Below are 27635 nucleotides of genomic sequence, written 5' to 3' on the forward strand. Positions count from 1 at the left end.
AGTACTACTGTGTTTGACCTACAAGTCACACAACCCGATAGAATTTTCTGCAGGCACAAGAGCCCATAGAGGCCAAACCACATTTAAGTGGTCAATCCTCACACAGCAGAACAACCTGCAGTGGGCAGAGCCAAGTCTCACAACTAGTCAGCCTAGGCGTTAACCCCACCTACTCACAAGCAGAAAGCAATTAAAGATCTTCTTTAACACGGCAATATACACAAGAGTCACCTTTGGAGCACACGCAGAGGAGAAGAATGAAGTAGTGCAAGTCAAATATAAAAGACACATACTACATAAGACATCCCAGCAAGAACTAAGAACTCTAGGGCATCTACCTAATACATAAAAGCAAACACAGAGAGTCAGCCAGACTGGGAAAACAAAGAAACATGTCCCAAATAAAAGAACAGAAGAAACCTCCAGAAGTGGAACCAAATGAAACAGAGGTAACCAACCTATCAGAGACAGAGTTCAGAACACTGGTGATAAGAATGTTTAAGGAGCTTAGAGAAGACATAAAGAAGGATGTAGAAATCATAACAAACAACCAGTTAGAACTAAGGAACACAACTACCGAAATTAATAACACACTTGAAGGAATTACCAGCCGGTTAGATGAAGCAGAGGATCGAATCAGCGACTTAGAAGACAAGTTACCAGAGATCACCCAAACAGAACATCAAAAAGAAATAAGAATAAAAACAATGAAGATGGTTTAAGAGACCTCTGGGATCACATCAAGTGCAACAACATGCGCATCATAGGAATACCAGAAGGTGACGAGAGGAAGCAAAGGATTGAGACTATATTTGAAGTAATAATGTCTGAAAACTTCCCTAACCTGATGAAGGATACCAACATACAAGCCCAGGAATTGCAGAGAGTTCCAACCAGGATAAAACCAAACAGGTCCACACCAAAACACATTATACTTAAAATGGCAAAGCTTAAAGACAAAGAGAGAATCCTAAAAGCAGCAAGAGAAAGACAGAGGGTTACATACAAGGGAACTCCCATAAGACTATCAAATGACTTTTCTACAGAAACATTGAAGGCCAGGAGGGAGTGGCAGGAGATACTCAAAGTGATGGAAATCAAAGGCCTATAACGTAGATTGCTTTATCCAGCAAGGGTATCATTTAAACTTGATGGACAGATACAGATCTTCCCAGAACAGAACAAACTGAAGGAATTTATTACCACCAAGCCAGCATTGCAAGAAATACTAAAAGGACTTCAGTAAATAGAAGAAAGATGAAAACAATCTAACTACGAATTATAAAATGGCAATAACTATGTACCTATCAATAATCACTTTAAATGTAAACGGATTATACGCTCCAATCAACAGACATAGGGTGGCTGAGTGGATAAAAAAGCAAGACCCTTGTATATGCTGTATACAAGAGACTCACCTCAGATCAAAAGACACACACAGACTGAAAGTGATGGGTTGGAGTAAGATATTTCATGTAAATGGAAATGAGAAAAAGCTGGAGTTGCAATACTTATATCTGACAAAAGAGACTTTATTTTTTTTTAATTTTTTTTAAGAGACTTTAAAATGAAGAACATATTAAAAGATAAGATGGGCATTATATAATAATAAAGATATCGATCCGACACGAGGATATAACCCTGGTAAACATCTATGCACCCAATATAGGAGCACCGAAATATATAAAACACGTACTGACTGACATAAAGACAGAGATCAACAGTAACACTATCGTAGTAGGGGACTTCAACACTCCTCTCACAACAAGGGACAAGTCTTCCAGACAGAAAATCAATATGGAGACAACAGCCTTAAATGATACATTGGACCACTTGGATTTAATCGATATTTTCAGAGCATTTCACCCCAATGCTTCAAAATACATGTTTTTCTCCAGCACACATGAAACATGCCAAGATAGTCCATATGTTAGGCTACAAAACAGGTCTTGATAAATTTATGAAAGTTGAAATCATACCAATTGACTTCTCTGATCACAGTGCTATGAAATTAGAAATGAACTACAGGAAAAAATCTGGAAGAAACACCAATTCATGGAGGCTGAATAACTTATTACTAAATAATGAATAGGTAAGCAAGATATCAAGGAAGAAATCAAAAGATATCTCGAGTAAATGAAAATGAAAGCACGACTATCCAAAATCTATAAGATGCCGCAAAAGCAGTCCTAAGAGGGAAATTCATAGCATTGCAGGCCTACCTCATGAAACAAGACACATCACTAATCAACAGTTTATCTTCACACTTAAGGGATCTGGAAAAAGAACAGCAAAAGAAGCCCAAAGGGAGCACAAGGAAGGAGATAATAAAGATCAGAGCAGAAATAAATGAAATAGAAATCAATGAATGCAAGAGTTGGTTCTTAGAGAAGATAAACAAAATTGACATACCTTTAGCCAGACTCATTAAAAAAAAGAGAGTAGAGGACTCAAAGTAATAAAAACAGAAATAAAACAGGAGAAGTGACAACAGACACCGCAGAAATACAAAAAAAATTAAGAAATTACTATGAGCAACTATATGCCAACAAATTTGACAATCTGGAAGAAATGGACAATTTTCTAGAGGCGTACAACCTTCCAAGGCTAACTCAAGAAGAAACAGAAAACCCGAATAGACTGTTTACCATCAGGGAAATTGAATCAGTAATCAACAATCTCCCAAGAAACAAATGTCTTGGACCAGATGGCTTTACAAGTGAATTTTTCAAAACGTTCAAAAAAAAATTATCACCTATTCTCCTCAAACTCTTCCAAAAAATCCAGAAGGAGGGAAGGCTCCCAAACACTTTTTATGAAGCCACTATCACCCTGATCCCCAAAGCAGACAAAGACACTACAAAAAAGAAAACTAGAGGCCGATATCTCTAATGAACATAGATGCAAAAATCCTCAACAAAATACTAGTGAACAGAAGTCAGCAATACATTATAAAGATCATTCACCATGATCAAGTGGGATTCATTCCTGTTATGCAAGGGTGGTTCCACATCCGCAAATCAATTAATGTGATACACCACATTAACAAAATGAAAAATAAAAATCACATGATCATATCAATAGATGCAGAAAAAGCATTTGATAAAATCCAGCAGCCATTTATGATAAAAACCCTTAAGAAAGTAGAATATAAAGATCATATCTTAACATAATAAAGGCCAAATATGACAAACCCACAGCTAACATCATACTCAATGGGGAAAAGCTAAAACCATTTCTCCTAAGGTCAGGAACAAGACAAGGTTGCACACTTTGTCCACTTCTATTCAACATAGTGCTGGAAGTTCTAGCCACAGGAATCAGAAAAGAGAAAGTAATAAAAGGCATCCAAATTGGTAAGGAGGAAGTAAAATTATCATTATATGCAGATGATATGATACTATATATAGAGAACCCTAAAGACTCCACCAAGAAACTATTAGAACTGATAGATGAATTTAGTAAAGTAGCAGGATATAAAATTAATATTTGGAAATCAGTTGCATTTGTATATACCAATGATAAAATATCTGAAGGAGAAATTAAAAAAACAATTTCATTTACAATTGCTCCAAAGACTATAAAATATCCGGGAATAAATCTAACCAAAGATGTAAAAGATCTGTACTCAGAAAATTATAAGACACTGAAGAAAGAAATGAAAGAAGACATAAATAGATGGAAACACATTCCATGTCCATGGATAGGAATTATTAATATAGTTAAAATGTCCATACTGCCTAAGGCAATATACATATTGAACGCAATTCCTATCAAACTACCTACGGCGTTTTCAACAGAAATAGAACATAGAATCCTAAAATTTATATGGGACCATAAAAGACCCCGGATAGCCTCAGCAATCTTGAGAAATAAGAACAAAGTGGGAGGTATAACGATACCTGACTTCAAATTATACTACAAATCTACAGTAATCAAAACAGCATGGTACTGGCATGAAAATAGATACATAGATCAATGGAACAGAAGAGAGAGTCCAGAATAAATCCATACTTATATGCCCATTTAATCTACGACAATGGAAGCAAGAATGTACCATGGGGTAAAGACAGTCTGTTCAATAAGTGTTGTTGGGAAACCTGGACAGACACATGCAAGTAAATGAAGCTGGACCACCTCCTTACACCATATACAAAAATAAATTCAAAATGGCTTAAAGACTTAAATATAAGATCTGAAACCATAAAATATCTAGAAGGAAATATAGGAAGAAACTTCACAGACATTACCCGGAGTAAGATTTTCAGTGATATATCCTTTCGCGTGAGGGAAGTAAGAGAAAAAATAAACATGTGGGATTATATCAAACTAAAAAGTTTTTTCACAGCAAAGGAAACCATCAATAAAAGAAAAAGGGATCCTACTGAATGGGAAAAGATATTTGCCAATGATATATCTGATAAGGGATTAATATCACAAATCTATAAAAAACTTACTCAACTGCAGTCCAAAAAAACAACCCAATTAAAAATGGGCAGAGGACTTGAGGAGACATTTTTCTAAAAAGGACATACAGAAGGCAAGAAGACATATGAAGAAATGCTCAACCTCACTAACCATCAGAGAAATGCAAATAAAAACCACAGTGAGATACCACCTCACCCCAGTCAAAATGGCTATCATCAATAAATCAACAAACAACAAGTGCTGGCGCGGATGTGGAGAAAAGGGAATGCTTGTGCACTGTTGGTGGGATTGCAGATTGGTGCAGCCACTATGGAAAACAGTATGGAAGTATCTCAAAAATCTGAAAATGGAACTACCCTATGATCCAGTAATTCCACTCCTAGGCATCTATCCGGAGAAATGCAACATTCTAATTCAAAATTCTTTATGCACTCCTTTGTTTATTGCAGCACTATACACAATAGCCAAGACATGGAAACAACCAAAATGCCCATCGGTATATGACTGGATTAAGAAACTGTTGTACATTTATACAATGGAGTGTTATGCAGCCATAAAAAAGAAAGAAATGTTACCATTTGCAATAACATAGATGGACCTACAGAACATTATGTTAAGTGAAATAAGTCAGAAAGAGAATGACAAGTACCATATGATCCCACTTATATGCGGAATCTAAGGAAAAGAATAAGTGAATGAACTAATCAGAAACAGTTTTGGAGGCAAAGAGGAAAAACTGAGGGTTGTTAGATCGGCATGGGGGAGGGTGGGGAGAAGGGGTCAGGTGAGGGCATTAGAAAACAGTCAGTAACCACAAGATGGCCACAGGGTTTTGAAAAATAATTTGGGGAACGTAATGAATAATGTTGTAAAGATTTTGTAGGGTATCCAATGCACACGTGTCCCGTTTGAGAGACCTCCTCTGGGAAGATGTAGATGCCTGATCACTGCAATGTGCACCTGATGTTGAACAATAATGAATGCCAACTATAATTTTATGTATACATATATATATAAGTAGTTATGGGAATGTTGGGTATAGCATAAAGAATATAATCAGTAATATTGTAATAAATATGTATGGTGTCAGAGGGATAGTAGATTTGTCGGGGTAAAAGATGTGAGAGGGTGTAGGGCAGGGTGAAAAAGGTGAACGGATTAAGAAGTACAAATTGGTAGTTACAAAATAGTCATGGGGATGAAGGGTATAGCATAAGGAATATAGTCAGTAATATTGTAAAAACTAAATATGGTATCAGATGCGTACTAGATTTATTGGGGTGATCACTTTATAAGTTATACAAATGTCTAATCACTGTTATACACCTGAAACTAATATACTATTGTATATCAACTGTAATCGAAAACTAAAGCAATTATTTAATAAAAAATACCCCCTAAAAAACAACAAAAAAATGAAGAAAAAATAAATAAATAAATGAGCTATCAAGCCACAAAAAGACATGGAGGAACCTTAAATGCATATTGCTAAGTGACAGAAACCAATCTGAAATGGCTATATATGCATGATTCCAAATAAATGACATTCTGGAAAAGTCAAACCTATAGACAAAGAATCGGTCGTTTCCAGGGGTAATTGGGAATGGAGAGATGTAAAGGTAAAGTACAGGTGATTTTTACGCCAGTTAAACTGCTCTGCATGTGTAATTGTGGCCACATGTCATTATACATTTGTCTAAGCCCATAACGTGTACAACACAAAGCGTGAACCCTAATGTAAATTATGAACTTTAGCTAATAATAATGTATCAAAATTGGTTTATCAATTGTAGCAAATGTACCACTATGAAGCAAGATATTAATAATAGAGGAAACTGGGCTGAGATGAGGGTGAGGTAGTATATGGGAACTTTCTGCTACATTTTTCTACAAACTTAAAACAGCTAAAAATACAGCCTATTAATTAGAAAACAACAACAATAACGGAATCCACCTCTCAAATGTGGAATCAATTGGTTTATAATCAAATTAAATGCCAGTGTTTTTCCCAACAGAATATTAAGCAGAAATCTAAGAATTTTACAATGGAATTAATTATCCATAAAGTGGGAAAATTAAATGATGACAACATTATTGCAGTGTATTAAAAGCGAAATAATGTAAATATATTAAATGTCTTTTAAAGGACAAAATTTTAAGGTAACCAGTAAGAAATTTGACAAAGTAAATTCGCAACAATGTAACAATCAAAGGGTTGGTATCTTAATTGTAAATGTAGACTTTATACTCTGATGAAGAAATAAGCAAGTATTCTAATAAAAAATAGGCAATGAATATGAAAAGGAGAGTCACAAAAAAAGAAAAACAAAATGGCCAATTAACATTCAAAAACATCCAAACTGAATAGTAAAGAAATAAAGGAAAACTGCCAATACTCCCTTATCTAGAGGGTGTGGGGAACTGAGCACAGTCCTACAAAGGTCATCTCTGCATAAATGACTATGACCTTTCATGGGGCAATTTATCAGTGTACATCAGAAACCTTAAAATATATACACTCTTTGATTAGCAATTCTACTCCCAGAAATTTATTCTTAGGAAATAATCCAGAGAAACTAGCAATGTACAGCCATATATATTGCAGTCTTAATTATAATGGGAAAAACTAGACATAATCTAAATGTAAGAGATTAATTAAATAAATATTAGGACTATATGCAATGGAATACTATAAAGCTATCAAAATGGTACGAAATATTTCATAGTTCTTTGACATGAAAGGATCTCAAAAACATATTGTCAAATCATAAAAAGTTACAAGACAACCTGTGTCACATCAGCTCTAAAATATGAGGGGCGGTATTATAAAATAGGTCAAGGGCAAAGCTTCAGCATCACACAGATACCTGCATTCAATGCTGTGAGCTAAGACGCTGTTTGGCTGTGGAAACTTGGACACATTATGTAACTCCCCGAAGCCTTAGTTTCCCATTTGCAAATTCAGGATAATAGTATCTACCCCTTAGGGATATTGTAAAAATTGAATAACTTAAGCAAAGTTCAGTAATGGCAAACAAAATTGTCTGAAAAATGACTAAAATTTTAATAATGGTTGCCTTTGGATGGTGGGTTTTAGTGTGCTTTATGCCTTCTTTTATACTTTACTGTATTTAATTAAAAATATGTGAACATATTAAATTTTTACCCCCCCAAAAAAAATACAAAAGGAGGCTCTTCGACCACCATCAACAGGGATAATTTGTGGCAACCAAAACATAAAAAGGGGAACACCAAAGGACCGAACTGGAATATGGGAATGGAGAAAGTAAGCATGCTGAAGAAAATAGAATATTCTAAATATCAAACATTTTTTTGCATAAACTTAAGGGCAAACACTCAAAAAAAATCCAGAACTGAAATATATACTGCAATAAAAGAAGAAACAGAGGGAAACATCATAGAATACCACCACACAGACATAACAACAAAAGACAAAGAAACAATGGAGACACAGCCTAACCAGAAAACAAAGATAGAATGACAGGAAATCCTCACATATCAATAATCACCCTAAATGTAAATTGATTGAACTTACCAATAAAAAGGCACAGAGTAGCAGATTGGATCAAAAAACTAAACCCAACCATATGGTGTCTCCAAGAGACACATCTCAGCTACAAGAACAAGCATAGACTCAAAGTGAAAGGGTGGAAATTGACACTCCAAGCAAATGGTACCCAGAGAAAATCAGGTGTAGCCATAATAACATCAGATGAAACAGATGTTAGGGTAAAAAACATAACAAGAGACAAAGATGGACATTTCATAATGATAAAGGAGATTATACAACAAGAAGACGTAACAGTCATCAATATTTATGCCCCCAATCGGGGAGCACCAAAATATACCAAGCAACTACTAACAGAACTAAAGGGAGAAATTGACCAAAACACAATTATACTAGGGGACTTAAATACATCATTGACAGCTATGGATAGATCATCCAAACAGAAAATAAATAACAAAATATCAGCCCTAAGTGACACATTAAATGAAATGGACATAATTGACATATATAGAGCACTTCATCCTAAAACATCAGACTATACATTCTTTTCTAGTGTACATGGAACATTCTCAAGGATAGACCATATATTGGGACACAAAATCAGCCTCAGCAAATTTAAGAAGATTGAAATCATACCAAGCATTTTCTCTGATCACAAGGCTTTGAAATTGGACATCAACTGCAAAAAGAAAGCAGGAGAAAACACAAATACATGGAGATAAAACAACATACTTTAACGAATGACTGGGTCAAAGAAGAAATTAGAGGAGAGATCAAAAGATACATGGAAACAAATGACAATGAAAATACATCCTACCAAAATTTTGGGGATGCAGTGAAAGCAGTTTTAAGAGGGAAATTTATATCATTACAGGTCTATCTCAAGAAACAAGAAAAATCCCAAATAAATAACCTCATGTTACACTTTAAAGAACTAGAAGAAGAAGAACAAGTGAAACCCAAGGTCAGCAGAAGAAAGGAAATAATCAAAATCAGAGCAGAACTAAATGAAATAGAGAACAAAAAGACAATAGAAAAAATTAATGTGACAAAGAGCCGGTTCTTTGTAAAGATTAACAAAATTGGCAAACCCATGGATAGACTCACTAAGATAAGAAGAGAGAAGACACTAATTAACAAAATCAGAAATGAAAAAGGGGACATTATCACGGACACCACAGAAATACAAAGGATCATGCAAGAATACTATGAAGGACTATATACCACCAAATTCAATAACCTAGAAGAAATGGACAAGTTCTTAGAAACATATAGCCTTCCAAGGCTGAACCAAGAAGAACTGGAAAATCTAAACAGACCGATCACCAGTAAAGAAATTGAATCAGTCATCCAAAACCTTCCCAAAAGTCCTGGACCAGATGGCTTCACTATTGAATTCTACCAAACCTTCAAACAGGATCTAATACAAATCCTGGTCAACTTTTCTAAAAAATTGAAGAAGATAAAGTATTCCCTAAAATATTTTATGAGGCCTACATTACCCTGATACCAAAACCTGGTAAGGACAACACAAAAAAAGAAAACTACAGACCAATAACTCTGATGAATAGAGATGCAAAAATGCTAAACAAAATTCTAGCAAATCAAATGCAACAATGCATTAAGAAGATTATTCACCACGACCAAGTGGGGTTCATCCCCGGGACACAAGGATGGTTCAACATCTGCAAATCCATAATGTGAAACATCATATATTCAAAACAAAGGACAAAAATCATATGATTATATCAATTGATGCAGAAAAAGCATTTGACAAAATACAATACCCATTTATGGTTAGAACACTTTATAAAATAGGTATAGAAGGAAAATACCTGAACATAATAAAGGTCATATATGACAGCCCTCAACTAATCTCATAATTAATGATGAAAAACTGAAGGCCTTTGCTCTACGTTCAGGAACATGACAGGGCTTTCCCTTATCACTTCTGCTTTTTAACATAGTGTTGGAAGTCCTTGCCAGAGCCATCAGGCAAGAGAAAAAAATAAAAGGCATCTAATTGGGAATGAAGAAATTAAATTATCACTCTTTGCAGATGACATGATGCTATATATAGAAAACCCTAAAGACTCCACCAAAAAGCTATTAGAAACAATCAACGAATATAGTATAGTTGCTGGCTACAAAATCAACATAAAGTACATTGCATTCGTATATACTAACAAAATCAAAAGTACATTGCATTCCTATATACTAACAATGAAATCTCAGAAAACGAAATAAAAATAAAAAACAATTCCTTTTGCAATTGCAGAAAAAAGAATAAAATACCTAGGAATAAACTTAATCAAGGATGTGAAGGACCTATATGCTGAAAGCTATAAGACATTTTTGAAAGAAATTGAAGAAGACACAAAGAAATGGAAAGACATTCCATGCTCATGGATTGGAAGAATCAACATAGTTAAAATGGCCATATTACCCAAAGCAATATACAGATTTAATGCTATCTTTTCAAAATCCCAATGGCATGTTTTAAAGAAGTAGAAGAAAAAAATCATCAGATTTGTTTAGAATCACAAAAGACCCTGAATAGCCAAAGCAATCTTAAGAAAAAAGAACAAAACTTGAGGTATCACACTCCTTGACTATAGCTTGTACTACAGGGCTACAATAATCAAAACAGCATGGTATTGGCAGAAAAAAAGACACACAGACCAATGGAATAGAATTGAGAACCCAGAAATAAAACCACATTAATATGGACAGATAATTTTTCACAAAGAAGCTAAAAACATACAATGGGGGAAAGACAGCCTCTTCAATAAATGGTGCTGGTAGAATTGGATAGCCACGTTGAAAAGAATGAAACTGGACTGTTATCTGTCACCATGTACCAAAATTAATTCAAAATGGATCAAAAACTTAAGCATAAGATCTGACATAATAAACTGCATATAAGGAAGCATAGGTACTAAACTTATGGACCTTGGGTTCAAAGAGCATTTTATGAATTTGCCTCCGAAGGCAATGGAAGTAAAATCTAAAATAAACGAATGGGACTGTATGAAACTTAAAAGCTTCTGCCCAGCAAAAGAAACCATTGACAAAATAGAGAGGCAACCAACTGAATGGGAGAAGATTTTTGCAAATAGTCCCTCCGATAAGGGGCTAATATCCAAAATACACAAGTAAGACATGAAAGTCAACTACAAAAAAACAAACAACCCAATTGAAAAATGGGCAGAGGACCTGAAGAGACATTTCTCCAAAGAGGACATACAAATGGCAAATTGACATATGAAAAAATGCTCACCATTACTAATCATCAGAGAAATGCAAATAAAAACCACAATGAGATATCACCTCACCCCAGTGAGATGGCTATCACCAACAAGACAAATAGTAATGTGTTGGAGAGGCTGTGGAGAAAAAAGAACCCTCATACACTGTTGGTGGGAATGCAGACTGGTGCAGCCCTTATGGAAGGCAGTGTGGAGGTTCCTCAAAAAATTACGAATAGAATTACCATATGACCTAGCAATTTCTCTCCCGGGTATCTGTCCAAAAAATCTGAAAACATTTATCCCTAAAGACACATGTGCTCCAATGTTCATTGCAGCTTTGTTTACGGTGGCCAAGACACGGAAACAACCAAAATATCCTTCGATAGATGAATGGATAAAGAAGTTGTGGTATATATACACAATGGAATACTATCGGCCTTAAGGAAAGATGATATAGGAGCATTTGTGACAACATGGATGGATCTTGAGAGTATAATGCTAAGTGAAATAAGCCAGACAGAAAAAGTAGAGTACCCTATGATTTCACTGATATGTGGTATATAAACCAAAAAGAACAAAAGAACAAGACAAAAAAATGAGAAAGAAAAACTCATAGACACAGACAATAGTTTAGTGGTTACCGTAGGGTGAAAGGGGGTTGGGGCTTGAAGATGAGGGTAAGATGAATCAAATATATTGTGATGGAAGGAGGACTGACTCTGGGTGGTGAACACACAATGGGATTTATAGATGATGTAATACAGAATTGTACACCTGAAATGTATGTAATTTTACTAACAAATTTCACTCCAATAAATTAAAAAGAAATAAAATAAATAAAAATAAAGAATAAAATAAAATAAGATATAAAAAAATCAGAGCAGAGCTCAATGAAATAGAGAAAAAACGACAATGGAAGAAAAATAATGTGACCAAGAGCAGGTTCTTTGAAACATAAACAAAATTGACAAACCCTTGGCGAGACTCACTAAGATAAAAAGAGAGAAGACAGTAATAAACAAAATCAGAAATGCAAAAGGGGACGTTATCACGGATGCCACAGAAATACATTAAAGAATCATTGAAGAATACTATGAAGGACTATATGCCACCAAATTCAATAACCTAGAAGAAATGGACAAGTTCTTAGAAACATATTGCCTTCCTGGTCTGAACCATGAAGAAGTGGAAAATCTAAACAGACCGATCATCAGTAATGAAATTGAATGAGTCATCCAAAACCTTCCCAAAAGCAAAGTCAGGAACCAAATGTCTTCATTAGTGAATTCTACCAAATCAAATAGGATCTAATACCAATCCTGCTCAAATTCTTCCAAAAAATTGAAGAAGAGACAGTACTCCCGAAACATTTTATGAGGCCAACATTACCCTGATACCAAAACCTGGTAAGTACAACACAAAAAATGGAAACTACAGACCAGTGTCTCTGATGAATAGATATGCAAAAATCCTAAATAAAATTCTAGCAAATTGAATGCAACAATGCATTAAAAAGATTATTCATTGCAACCAAGTGGGGCCCATCCCACGGGCTCAAGGATAGTTCAACATACGCAACTCCATCAATGTGATACATCACATAAACAAAATAAAAGACAAAATCATGTGAATACATCAATTGATGTAAAAAAAAGTATTTGACAACATCCATTTATGATTAAAACACTTAATAAGATAGGTATAGAAGGAAAATAACTTAACATAATAGAGGACATATATGACAAATCCACAGCTAGTCTCATAATTCATGGTGAAATACTGAAGCCCTTTGCTGTACGTTCAGGAACACGACAGGGCTGTCCCCTATCACCTCTGCTTTTCAACATAGTGTTGGAAGTCCTCGCCAGAGCAATTAGGGAAGAGAAAGAAATAAAATGCCTGTAGTTTGGGAATGAAGAAGTTAAATTGTCTCTCTTTGAAGATAACATGATGCTATATATAGAAAACCCTAAAGACTCCACCAAAAAGCCATTGGAAACAATCAACGAATACAGTAAAGTTCTGGCTACAAAGTCAACGTACGAAAGTCCATTGCATTCCTATATTCTAACGATGAAATCTCAAAAAAGAAATGAAAAAGAAAACCAAACAATCCCTTTTGCAACTATAGCAAAAAAATAAAATACCTAGGAATAAGCTTAACCAAGGTGTGAAAAACCTATATGCTAAAAACTATAAGACTTTTAAAAAAGAAATTGAAGAAGACACAAAGAAATGGAACGTTATTCTGTGCTCATGCATTGGATGAATCAACATAGTTCAAATGGCCATATTACCCAAAGCAATATACAGATTTATTGCAATCCCCATCAAAATCCCAATGGCATTTTTAAAAGAAATAGGACAAAAAATCATCAGATTTGTTTGGAACCACAAAAGGCCCTGAATAGCCAAAGCAATCTTAAATAAAAAGAACAATGCTGGAGGTATCACACTCCCTGGGTTTAGCTTGTGGTACAGGACAACAATAATCAAAACAGCTTGGTATTGGCAGAAAAACGGACACATAGACCAATGGAATAGAATTGAGAACACGGGAATAAACCCACATAAATATGGGCAGATAATTTTTGACAAAGAAGCAAAAAACTTACATTGTCCATTGTCTTTTGTTGCAATGGACAATATATGGCTTGGGCATAATTTGCAAGCCACGAGCAAAAGAATGAAACTGGTCTGCTGTCGGTCACCATGTACCAAAATTAATTAGAAATGGATGAAAGACTTAAGCATAAGACCTGACACAATAAACTGCATGGAAGAAAATACAGGTACTAAACTTATGGACATTGGGTACAAAAAGCATTTCATGAATTTGACTCCAGGCAAGGTAAGTAAAAGCTAAAATAAATGAATGGGAGTATATGAAACTTAAAAGCTTCTGCACAGCAAAAGAAACCATTAAGAAAATATAGAGGCAGCCAACTGGATGGTAGAAGATTTTTGCAAACAGTGACTCCGATAAGGGGTTAATATGCAAAATATACAAGGAACTCATGCAACTCAACAACAAAGAAACAAACAACCCAATTGGAAGATGGGCAGAGGAACAGAATAGACATTTCTCCAAAGAGGGCATACAAAGGCAAATAGACATTTGAAAAAATGCTCAACGTCACTAATCATTAAAGAAATGCAAATAAAAGCCACAATGAGATATCACCTCAGTTCAGTTAGAATGGCTACCAACAAGACAAATACTAATAAGTGTTGGAGAGGCTGTGGAGAAAAAAGAACCCTCATACACTGCTGGTGGGAATGCAGACTGGTGCAGCCACTGTGGTAGTCAGTGTGGAAGTTCCTCAAAAAATTCGAATAGAATTACCATATAACCCAGCAATCCTTCGCCTGGGTATCTACCCAAAAAATCTGAAAATATTTATGCATAAATACAAGTGTGCCCCAATATTCATTGCAGCTTTATTTACAGTGGCCAAGACATAGAAACCACCAAAATGTCCTTGTGTGTGTGTGTATATATATATATACATATGTATATACACATATACAATGTATATATACATATACAATATACATACAATGGAATACTATTTGGCGGAAAGAAATTATGAAATAGGAACATATGTGAGAATATGGATGGATTTTGAGATTATAATGCTAAGCTAAGTAATTCAGACTAAAAAAGCAGAGAACAATATGATTTCACTGATATGTGGTATATAAACCAGAAACAACAAAAGAAGACAAACAAATGAGAAACAAAAACTCATAGCCACTGACAATAGTTTAGTGGTTACCAGAGAGTAAGGAGCGAGGCGTGTGGGTGATGAGGGTAACGGGGATCAAATATATCGTGATGGAAGTAGAACTGACTCTGGTTGGTGAACACACAATGGGATTTATAGATGATGTAATACCGAATTTTTCACCTGAAATCTATGTAACTTTATTAACAATTGTCACCCCACTAAGTTTTAATTAAAAAAAAATAGATTTTACTAATTCAAAAAAAAAAGTTATCCCACAGAAATCTCTCATGCATTCTGCCATGTGAGGATACAATGAGAGGTCTGTGACCTGGAAGAAAGCCCTCATCTGACCATGCTGAAATCTATATTTCAGACTTCCAGCTTCAGAACTGTGAGAAATAAATTTCTCTTGTGTAGAAGGCACCCAGTCTGTGGTATTGTGTTATAGCAGCCCTAACAGATGATGATACTATACCAGGCTGTGTTCTTGGTAACCTAGAAATAAAAGGCCTTCTAAGTGAGAGGCAACAAATGTTCATTTGAGCTCCATAATCGCTATTTGGGACGACCTGACTCAAGCAGTAGCCCAAATAGTGTTCTCATTAGGAGACAAAGGCAATAGGTATTTATGAAAAAGGGAAGGGGAACAATTATATCAATAGAAGGAATGTATTTCTATTGGTGCAGACAACACAACATAGTGATATTAATTCTAAACAGTGGTTTTAATTTTCAGTCCAGCAGTCATAATAACTGCTTTCTTGTTATCTTTGAAGTTCCTTGAGAAACAAAGTGAACTAGTCCTAAATCCTAAAGAAAATAACCAGTCCAAAGGTTATTTTGCCCTGCTTTAACATTCTAAGGATTTGAGACATAAGGCATGCAAGGCAGTTCCTCTGGTAGCTCCAGCTCCAGCTCCATTTTAAAGTGGCACCATTCATATTATTTACATGCTCCTTCTGGAGCCAGCAGGAAGGGAAATTGGCATGCACCAGTACCTGTGTCAACTAGATATTTGGTTGGCAACCATAATGCTCATGGTAGGAAATAAGATCGGTGTGGTAGACAAAGTGTGGCTTGCATGGGAGCATAAATATTTTGCTAATTTCAATGGAAAGCATTTGGAAGTTTAAATAGATAATTCAACACTTTCACTGTGGTATGGAGGGTGGGCAGAGGTGAGAGTGGACATGAAATCCCTTTAGTTTAGGCATAGGAAGATGGAGCAGTTGTCTAGAGAAGAGAGGAAAATGTAGGTTAGGATAGAGCAAAAGCTGTGAAAAGGTATTCTATTTAGGATATTTTTGAGGTGGAGTACATAGGACTTGGGAGTAATGGGGTGAGGAAAGGGAAGAACCAAAAAAACTCCCAGAGTTCTGGCCTGAGCACTTGGGTGGTGGTGATCACTGAGATGTGGGACCCTGGCAGACGGCAGGGTTTGAGGTTCAGAGGGGTAGTTCAGTTTTTAACTGGTTTAGTTCAAAATGCCTATTAAACATTATCTAAGAAGTATAAGGAGAATGCTTCCAGATTTGTGTAGGAGCTCAGCTGAGAGATGGGGATGAAGAGGCTGGTTAACAGAATGTATAGCCCTAACATGTGGGTGAGGTTAGCTGGAAAAAGGGGAAGGCTGGAAACAGGGAAAGGCTGAAAACCAAAACCGCCTTGGGGAACTCAAAAAATTGGAGGTTAGGAAGAGGAATACAGCACAGCAAAATATATACAAAAGAAGGAACCAGGGAAGAATCAGAGAAACACAGTCTTTCAAGAAGCGAACAGTCATTAATGGTTTCAAATACTACTGAAATAACAAGTTTTATAAAGCAAATAATAAGCCATAGCATTGAGAATTTTTAGGTTACAGGTGACCTTAAAAAGCCTTTTCATGGAGAAATAGAAACAAGATTCTTATTAAAGAGCATGGGGAGAAAACTGGAAGTGAAATGGTATACGCAATTTTTATCAGTTAAGGTTTGATCAAGGAAGCCGCATCACTATGTGTGATGTGGAAGAACAGATTCATTGTAGGAAGTACCTTGCACATTGGGAGAGAAGTTGGGAAGTGAAGGTCTGGAGTGTCTTGGAAGATGAGAGAAAACTCACTGCAGGCCATGGAAGGGAGTTGGCTGTTGAGGTGTCTGGATGACTCTTGTCTCTGGGTCTAGTAATGGCCCAGCAGTCAGGAGAAATATTCCATTTATTAGAGTTTCCACCTCCCCTCCCTCTTTGCTTGATTGTTTTCTAATCATCCTTTAAAATTCCACTCAGACATTGCTTCCCTCAAAAGCCTTTCTGGATCTGTCCTGTGCACTTTCGTCTGGCTGTGTTGACCTGATGTTATGTGCTTACCTCTGTCATAACACCTATCCTGTGGGCATCCCTTGACATAGCTCCAGGCAATTAGTATGTGTCCTCAAATGTTTGTACAATTGACTTAATCCCTGTTTCTCCTGAGAACATGACCTTCTTGAGGGCAGGAGCTATGCTCACTCTATAAATACACAAGCATGCTGATGGAATACATGGATTAGGTGAATGAATAGGACCAACAGTCTGAATAACTGTCTAAGGGTTCTAAAATTTATGTGTTATGTATTTATTATCCATTACTTTTTTTACTTATGCTAAATCATCCCCTTGATGTTCACAGTATGCCCCTCTTCCCAGAAATTCTGGGATTTGTGAACATGTTCACATTTGGTTCCTATTATCCTTTTTGGTATTACATATTTTGATCATTTGTGCTTTGTCATGTCATCATTTTCCCAAATTATTCTCATATGAAATTTCCTCCCAACACTTTAATTTACCTCCTTGGGATATTTCTAGTTTCGATATGCCATTCTTAATGTGCAGTAATATGAAATGATATGGCATTAAAGATGCAAATATAAGATAATGTTATACAAGCTTGAGATTTTGCTTTGGGTAAATTATGGAGAGACTTGTGAAAGAAATAACTTATAAATTAATTATGCTAAGTTTATATATTTAGCTAAAGCAAACTGCTTAATGTCGCTCTAAACCTGCAGGGAGCAGACATGCATCCTCAGGCTCCAAATAGGGACAACTTCTCTGCTACTCTAAGATTCCCTGAAGATTCCTTTTTGCACCCAAAGTTTCCTAATTTCATGGAGGAAACAAAGGCCTTTTCTATGATCCTGAAGTGACATTTTGGCCAAGCAAAGACAAAGGGACATTTAAAGCCTCCAAACATTTACTTAGCCTCAAAATTGCTTTTCCAAATATGCTCATTGTGCAATACTGAAGATCTTCAAATGTATTTCTGTAACTGGCTCCAATATGCCTTATGTTGTAACTTTTCTTTTTTGTCAGGGGGAGGGAGTTGGAAAGGAATTAGTTCTCTCTTTTTTTCCCCTTCCAGAGAACTGCCAAAATAATTTTGACTCTCCCAGATGAAGTAAGTTTTAAAATTGTGGTTCTCCTGAGGTTCGTTTGGAAGAAGACACAGCAATTCTGAGAAACCAGCATTGGGGGCTGCCAAGATGCTTTATTTCCCTGGCTGCTGCTTCTGTTCCTTGCATCAGGGTCAGTGTGAGAACAAAACCACTGTCTGCAAGAGTTGGAGAGGCTTCTTTAAACACTTGTCCCTGCCCACCTAAAAGTCTCCTGCCTCACTCAGCATCACAGCTTTAATTTGCTAATAGTAATCCAATTCCAGAGTTTAGAGTTTGCTTCAGTTGTTGGGTTCTCACTGCCTTTTGTTCTCCCTCAGGGTGAGCCATTACTCCTGGTTGAGTGGCACTTGGGAAAGCTTGGATACATACTTGGCTTAGGCTATTTTTGGAGGTGTACTATTTCCAGGGAATTGAAGATTGCCATACCATAACACAACATCTCTCCATCCTGGGGTCTGAGATAGAAGGGAAAATAATGTGGCAAAGGGCTGGTAAGAGTTATTCAGAAGTTGTATAAAACCCGTAGAATTTCAGAGCTGCAAGTCACTTTTAGATAGAGTTGCAGAATAGAAGGAACAGAAGTAACTGAATCAGACTGTCTTGGGAAGCCCATGACAGTTCAATCAATATGTGCCAACCTGAGTTGCCTAAACTGTCAGCCTCTTCATACCCCTCTGGAAAATTGGTAAAGTGACAATTTTGAAACGGAATGAATTTAATTGATGTTCAGAAAAGAGAAGTGAAGTACAGCATCATGGAACCACCTTCCTAATAATCACAGCTTTACTAGTACCAGAGGATATGAATATTTAGCCTTTGAGTCTCAGTTTATTAATTTGTAAAATGGGTATTGTTGTGAGAGAAATTAGATCATATACTGAACAATGCTAGATGTAGCAAGTAGCTTTAGTAAGTACATGTATTATTATCATTATCTAATACAATACTTTTATTTGAAAGATAAATACACCAAAGTCCAGAAAAGTTAGATAATTTGCCCAACAAATGCAGTTCATTTAATTGGCAGAACTGAAGAACAGATCCATTTATCCTGACCTTCAGAGGAGTACTTTTTCCTATTTCACATTACAATTCAAATTTTTTGGGTAAGTCCTCATGAAAGAATAAAACGAAACATTTTGATTAAAATGTTTTCATGATTGTCTTTGTGACATCAAAAAAATTTTAATATGAAAATGAGAGATTTTGTGGGTGATCTTCTGCACGCTGGAGGCAGTGGTAAGGGTCTGCCTGCCAGGTTCTGACATCATCTGTGCACTTGTGGAACTCTTTTATGAGTATTGCTCTGTGCAAGCCCCTTAAGTTTGGTGCTGGAAACAAAGAATGAAAATCACTGTCCCTGTCCCCAAGTTGTTTATTGCTTCCTACGGAAGGCAGATTATGAAATAAATCATTGATACATAGCTTAATAAACTCTGTGATTGATGTTAGCAGAGTGGAAGGCCACTTAATCCAGCTGTGTGTGTTTGGCATTGTTAGGAGCCATTAGCCCTGCACTGAATCTAGAAGGCTGAGTTACAGTTGAGCATGTAAGGAAGCTGTGGGGGCCAGGGTTTGAGCCTGGGCAGAAGAAGAGAGAGGAATGCAGAGGTGAAGATGAAAGATCAATATGTGTGCCAGGGAGTGACGTCATAGGAATGGTGGCAGCGGGGCACACTTTCTGAGTTCTCCTCCGGATCTTGTTGCAAACGGGACATATAACCCATTGAGGAGTTCTTTGCTCATCACGCAGAACAGCTGGGAGACTCCTGGAAGAATTACTTGAAGGTGCGTGCTAATTGCGAGCAGGGGAAGAGGCAGGACAGCGAAGTGGAAACGCGCCACCCCCCACACCACAGCAGAGCTGCGGCCCAGCGGCGCCCGAAGCTCCAGGGCTGCATGGGTCCCAGGGCAAAACGGAGAACACAAGAGCCAGGAGAACAGCTAAGAGGCTCATGGAAGGTTTGCTTAGGGGTGCGCTAACTGAGCGAGTGGGGGAGGAGAGAGGAGAGCGAGAGGAAACTTGCCGCGCCCCTCCCACCCCCAAGGTAGAGCCACGACCCTGCAGGATCCCAGGGTGGAACAGAGAACACAAAAGCGAGGAGGTGAGCTCTTTCCCTGCATCCCACAGCTAACTTGCCCGCCGGGGCAGTCAGTTGGTGGTCCCTAGGGCAGACAAAGAACACAGACTCCACACCTGGGCCCCTCCCCCCACTCTTCCAATCTTAACCCTGCCCATCCAGAGACTTAAACTGACCCCTGAACTGAGGAGTAGTGTCAGATTACAGAGGAGTCTCAATACTCAGGCTCTGGGAAGATTGGCAGACAGCTCTGACCCATGGAAGAGGCTGGAAGGAGTGGGATTTTCGCTGGATGAGGAAAGAGGAGACTCCTCCACCCCCAGCCACCACCTTTTCAGGCCTGCGGGAGGAGTGTGATACAGCTGGCCTGGGAGAGAGAAGACCCCTCTGTCCCCAGCCCCCACCCTTTCTGGCTGGCCTGGGGTGGGGCAAATGCAACTGCGGAGGCACTCCCTGAGATCAGCAGGGAGAAGCAGCAGAGGCAGCTTCTGGCTTTCAGCAGCTCAAAAATCTCCTGCCCGCCCCCCCCCAACCCCCCCACGGACGAAATGTCCTAAATCTGAGGAATACTGGACAGGGGCTGGTGGTGCTACTCTCAGCGTGCATATGTTCAGGCAAGGGCAGAAACAGCACTGACTCTCTAAAAACTGTCATCCAGACATCTTTGCCCCTCACATTTAAATCTACAGTCCTAAATTCACTCTGGGAACCAGGTGACCCGCGCTGCCTACAAAATCGGCAGGGGACTCTTTGGCACAGCGGAGGACAACCTGGAGATTACTTGGTGGGCTTAAGCCAAGACTGGTGCTGCTCCTTGTTTTGCTTTGCTTTGTTTCTTTTGTTCCTCTTTTTATTTCTGTTTTGTTTTCTTTTGTTTTGTTTTTTGTTTTGTTTTTGTTTGTTTTTTTGTTTTGTTTTGCTATGTTTTGTCTTTATTTCTTTGATATATTTGCCTGTGTTGAGTGGGGGTTGTTGGTCATTTTTACATGTAAATGTACTTGATTTTATTTCTTTGCTGGTGTTGTTGTTGTTGTTCTTGGTGATTTGCTTTTTTCTGAAACTGCCCAACCAGGGCCCAACTTAAGAGGCACAAGATTCAAAATATCCGAAGCCAACTCGAGACCAACCCAGTGTACTACCGGGTTTGACCTACAAGTCACATACCCAGAGGGAATTCTTTGCAGACACAAGACCCCATAGAGGCCAAACCTCATTAAAGTGGACAACACTCACCCAGCAGAACACCCTGCGGTGGGCAGAGGCAAGTCTCACAACTAGTCAACCTAGGAGTTAAACCCACCTATTCAAAAGCAAAAAGCAATTAAAGTTCTTCTTGAACAGGACAATATACCCAACACAAGAGTCACCTTTGGAGCTCACGCAGAGGAGAAGAACGAAGCAGTGCAAGTCAAATATAAAGGACACGTACTACATAAGATAACCCACCAAGAACTAAGAACTCTAGGGGATCCACCTAATACATCAAAGCAAACACAGAGAGTCATTCAGAATGGGGAGACAAAGAAACATGTCCCAAATAAAAGAACAGAAGAAACCTCCACAACTGGAACAAAATGAAGCAGAGGTAACCAACCTGTCAGAGACAGAGTTCAGAACACTGGTGATAAGAATGTTTAAGGAGCTTAGAGAAGACATAAAGAAGGATGTAGAAATCATAACAAACAACCAGTTAGAACTAAAGAACACAATTACCGAAATTAAGAACACACTTGAAGGAATTACCAGCAGGTTAGATGAAGCAGAGGATCGAATCAGCGATTTAGAAGACAAGTTAGCAGAGATCACCCAAACAGAACAACAAAAAGAAATAAGAATAAAAACAATAAAGATGGTTTAAGAGTCCTCTGGGATCACATCAAGTGCAACAACATGCGCATCATAGGAATATCAGAAGGTGACAAGAGGAAGCAAAGGATTGAGAATATATTTGAAGTAATAATGTCTGAAAACTTCCCTAACCTGATGAAGGAAACCAACATACAAGCCCAGGAAGTGCAGAGAGTTCCAACCAGGATAAAACCAAACAGGTCCACACCAAAACACATTATACTTAAAATGGCAAAGCTTAAAGACAAAGAGAGAATCCTAAAAGCAGCAAGAGAAAGACAGAGGGTTACATACAAGGGATCTCCCATAAGACTATCAAATGACTTTTCCACAGAAACATTGAAGGCCAGGAGGGAGTGGCAGGAGATACTCAAAGTGATGGAACACAAAGGCCTACAACCTAGATTGCTTTATCCAGCAAGGCTATCATTTAAAGTTGATGGAGAGATAAAGAGCTTCCTAGAAAAGAATAAACTGAAGGACTTTATTACCACCAAGCCAACATTGCAAGAAATACTAAAAGGACTCCTGTAAATAGAAGAAAGATGAAAACAATCTAATTACAAATTTAAAAATGGCAATAACTACGTACCTATCAATAATCACTTTAAATGTAAATGGTATAATGCTCCAGTCAAGGGATATAGGGTGGCCGAGTGGATAAGTAAGCAAGACCATGTATATGCTGTATATAAGAGACTCACCTCAGATCAAAAGACACACACAGGCTGAAAGTGAAGGGTTGGAGTAAGATATTTAATGCAAATGGAAATGAGAAAAAAGCTGGAGTTGCAATAATTATATCTGACAAAATAGACTTTAAAATGAAGAACATATTAAAAGATAAAGATGGGCATTATATAATAATAAAGGGATCAATCTGAAAAGAGGACAGAACCCTATTAAAATCTATGCACCTAACATAGGAGCACCTAAATATATAAAACAGGTACTGACTGACATAAAGACAGAGATAAGCAGTAACACTATCATAGTAGGGGACTTCAACGCACCTCTGACAACAAAGGACAGGTCCTCCAGACAGAAAATCAATATGGAAACAACAGCCTTAAATGATACTTTGGACCACTTGGATTTAATCGATATTTTCAGAGCATTTTACCCCAATGCTGCAGAATACACGTTCTTCTCAAGTGCACATGGAACATTTTCCAAGATAGATCATATGTTAGGACACAAAACAAGCCGTGATAAATTTAAGAAAATTGAACTCATATCAGTTGTCTTCTCTGACCACAGTGCTATGAAATTAGAAATGAACTACAGGGAAAAAAAAACCAGGAAGACACACCAATTCAAGGAGGCTGAATAACATGTTACTAAATAATGAATGGGTCAAGCAGCAGATCAAAGAAGAAATCAAAAGATATCTCGAGACTAATGAGAATGAGAACACAATGATCCAAAATCTATGGGATGCTGCGAAAGCAGTCCTAAGAGGGAGGTTCATAGCACTGCAGGCCTACCGAAAGAAACAAGAAACATCACTAATTGACAGTTTATCTTCACACTTAAGGGATCTGGATAAAGAACCGCAAAATAAGCCCAAAGGGAGCACAAGAAAGGAGATAATAAGGATCAGAGCAGAAATAAATGAAATAGAAACCAGAAAAACAATACAAAAGATCAACGAATCCAAGAGTTGGTTCTTAGAGAAGATAAACAAAATTGACAAACCTTTAGCCAGACTCATTAAAAAAAGGAGAGAGAGGACCCAAAGTAATAAAATCAGAAATGAAAGAGGAGAAGTGACAACAAACACCACAAAATACAAAAAATGTTAAGAAATTACTATGAGCAACTATATGCCAACAAATTTGACAATCTGGAAGAAATGGACAATTTTCTAGAGGCGCACAACCTTCCAAGGCTAACTCAAGAAGAAACAGAAAGCCTGAACAGTCTGATTACCACCAGGGAAATTGAATCTGTAATCAATAATCTCCCAACAAACAAAAGCCCCGGACCAGATGGCTTTACAGGTGAATTTTTCAAAACATTCAAAAAAGAATTATCACCTATTCTCCTCAAGCTCTTCCAAAAAATCCAGAAGGAAGGAAGGCTCCCAAACACTTTTTACGAAGCCACTATCACCCTGATCCCCAAAGCAGACAAAGACACCACAAAAAAGAAAACTACAGGCCGATATCTCTAATGAACATAGATGCAAAAATCCTCAACAAAATACTAGTGAACAGAAGTCAGCAATACATTATAAAGATCATTCACCATGATCAAGTGGGATTCATTCCTGTTATGCAAGGGTGGTTCCACATCCGCAAATCAATTAATGTGATACACCACATTAACAAAATGAAAAATAAAAATCACATGATCATATCAATAGATGCAGAAAAAGCATTTGATAAAATCCAGCAGCCATTTATGATAAAAACCCTTAAGAAAGATGGAATAGAGGGATCATATCTCAACATAATAAAGGCCATATATGACAAACCCACAGCTAACATCATACTCAATGGGGAAAAGCTAAAATCATTCCCCCTAAGATCAGGAACAAGGCAAGGTTGCCCACTATCTCCACTTCTATTCAACATAGTGCTGGAAGTTCTAGCCACAGCAATCAGACAAGAAAAAGAAATAAAAGGCATCCAAATTGGTAAGGAGGAAGTAAAATTATCATTATATGCAGATGATATGATACTATATATAGAGAACCCTAAAGACTTCACCAAGAAACTATTAGAGCTGATAGACGAATTTAATGAAGTAGCAGGATACAATATTAATATTCAGAAAACAGTTGCATTTGTATATACCAATGATAAAATATCTGAAGGAGAAATTAAGAAAACAATTCCATTTACAATTGCTCCAAAGACTATAAAATACCTGGGAATAAATTTAACCAAAGAAATAAAAGATCTGTACTCAGAAAATTATAAGACACTGAAGAAAGAAATGAAAGAAGACATAAATAGATGGAAACACATTCCATGTTCATGGATAGGAAGAATTAATATAGTTAAAATGTCCATACTGCCTAAGGCAATATACAAATTCAATGCAATTCCTATCAAACTACCTACGGCGTTTTTCACAGAAATAGAACATATAATCCTAAAATTTATATGGAACCATAAAAGGCCCCGGATAGCCTCAGCGATCTTGAGAAATAAGAACAAAGTGGGAGGTATAACGATACCTGACTTCAAATTATACTACAAGGCAACAGTAAAAAAACCAGCATGGTACTGGCATAAAAATAGACACATAGCTCAATGGAACAGAATAGAGAGTCCAGAAATAAATCCATGCTTATATGCCCATTTAATCTATGACAATGGAAGGAAGAATGTACGATGGGGTAAAGACAGTCTGTTCAATAAATGGTGCTGGGAAACCTGGACAGACACATGCAAGAAAATGAAGCTGGACCACCTCCTTACACCATATACAAAAATAAATTCAAAATGGCTTAAAGACTTAAATATAAAATCTGAAACCATAAAATATCTAGAAGGAAATATAGGAAGAAACTTCATGGACATTACCTGGAGTAAGATTTTCACTGATATATCCTCTGGTGCGAGGTAAGTAAGAGATAAAAAATAAACATGTGGGATTACATCAAACTAAAAAGTTTTTTTCACAGCAAAGGAAACCATCAATAAAACAAAAAAGGATCCTACTGAATGGGAAAGGATATTTGCCAATGATGTGTCTGATAAAGGGTTAATATCAAAAATCTATAAAAAACTCACTCAACTCAACTCCAAAAAAACAAACAACCCAATTAAAAAATGGGCAGCGGAAATGAAAAGACATTTTTCTAAAAATGATATACAGGTGGCAAACAGACATATGAAGAAATGCTCAACCTCACTAACCATCAGAGAAATGCAAATAAAAACCACAATGAGATACCACCTCACCCCAGTCAAAATGGCTATCATCAATAAATCAACAAACAAGTGCTGGCACGGATGTGGAGAAAAGGGAACGCTTGTGCACTCTTGGTGGGATTGCAGATTGGTGCAGCCTCTATGCAAAACAGTATGGAGTTATCTCAGGAATCTGAAAATGGAACGACCCTATGATCCAGTAATTCCACTCCTAGGCATCTATCTGGAGAAATCCAAAACTCCAATTCAAAAATCTGTATGCACTCTTATGTTTATTGTAACACTATACACAATAGCCAAGACATGGAAACAACCAAAATGCCCATCGGTAAATGACTGGATTAAGAAACTGTGGTACATTTATACAATGGAGTATTATGCAGTTATAAAGAAAAAAGAAATCTTACCATTTGCAACAATATGGATGGATCTAGAGAACATTATGTTAAGTGAAATAAGTCAGACGGAGAAAGACAAGTATCACATGATCTCACTTATATGCAGAATCTAAAGAAAGATTAAGTGAATGAACTAATCAGAAACAGTTCTGGTGACAAAGAGGAAAAACTGAGTGTTGTTAGATGGGCGGGGTGGTGGGGATAAGGGGAAAGGTGAGGGGATTAGAAAACAGTCGGTAACCACAAAATGACCTCAGGGTTTTTGAGAAATAATTTGGGGAACGTAATCAATAATATTGTAAAGATTTTGTAGGGTATCTGATGGACACAGGTCTCCCATTTGGGAGACCACCTCAGGGAAGATGTAGATGCTTGATCAATGTACTGTACACCTGAAGCTGAACAATAATGAATGCCAACTGTAATTTTATATATATAATGTGATTGCTTGGTGTGATGATGGAGGGATAGTGGAAGCGGGGATGTGGTAAGGGGATTCACAGTTGAGGGATATAAATGATGAACGTTAAAGTATTACCTTGTCTTGTGCACCTGAAACTAATAATAAAAAAATAAAATAAAATAAAAATAAAAAAAATAAAAAAAAATAAATAAATAAAATTGTCTTTATGCTTTTGAAAAATATTGTTATTATAAAGAATAAATAGTATATTAGGTAGAAACTTCCTCCCTTCCTCCCTTGATAGATGAGAAATTTGAGCCCGTAAGGAACTAATTGCTATATGTAAAACTCAACCAGTACAGGACATGTTTTTTGGCAGATTATCATAAATGGCAGTGATTTTAGAATCACTTGCACATAACTATTGTTGCAAAGCATTGTGGAGCCAGGCACCCAATTTCTACACCATACAACATGATCTTCCTTGTATACTAAGACTGAAAGAGAAAAAGAAGTTTAAAAGTTATAATGAATAATATGTTACTTGCACAATTTATAGATTGCAAAGAACTCTCATATGGAATATAGAGGTTAAGAGTACAGACTCCAGAATTAGATTTAAAATTTTTTGTTATTATTTTTTATTAGTTTCAGGTGTAC

At 36.9% G+C, this 27635-nt stretch overlaps 1 protein-coding gene across 2 annotated transcripts in view; it reads left to right on the forward strand.

The window, feature by feature from the left end:
• Positions 1–27635, forward strand: part of UBE2V2 (ubiquitin conjugating enzyme E2 V2) — a 340366-nt gene that overhangs the window by 147595 nt on the left and 165136 nt on the right. Inside the window, exon 6 of one of the 2 annotated variants that reach the window (XM_081070683.1) lies at positions 18325–22241. The exons of the other annotated variant lie outside the window; for it this stretch is intronic. Coding sequence (XP_080926809.1) covers positions 18325–18420 — 96 coding nt within the window. The 3' untranslated portion in view covers positions 18421–22241. Of the gene's footprint in view, positions 1–18324; positions 22242–27635 lie in introns of those variants that run through there. 2 annotated transcript variants of the gene reach the window in all.

This window comes from Rhinolophus hipposideros, assembly GCF_964194185.1.
Source record: "Rhinolophus hipposideros genome assembly, chromosome: 13".
Classification (NCBI taxonomy): domain Eukaryota; kingdom Metazoa; phylum Chordata; class Mammalia; order Chiroptera; family Rhinolophidae; genus Rhinolophus; species Rhinolophus hipposideros.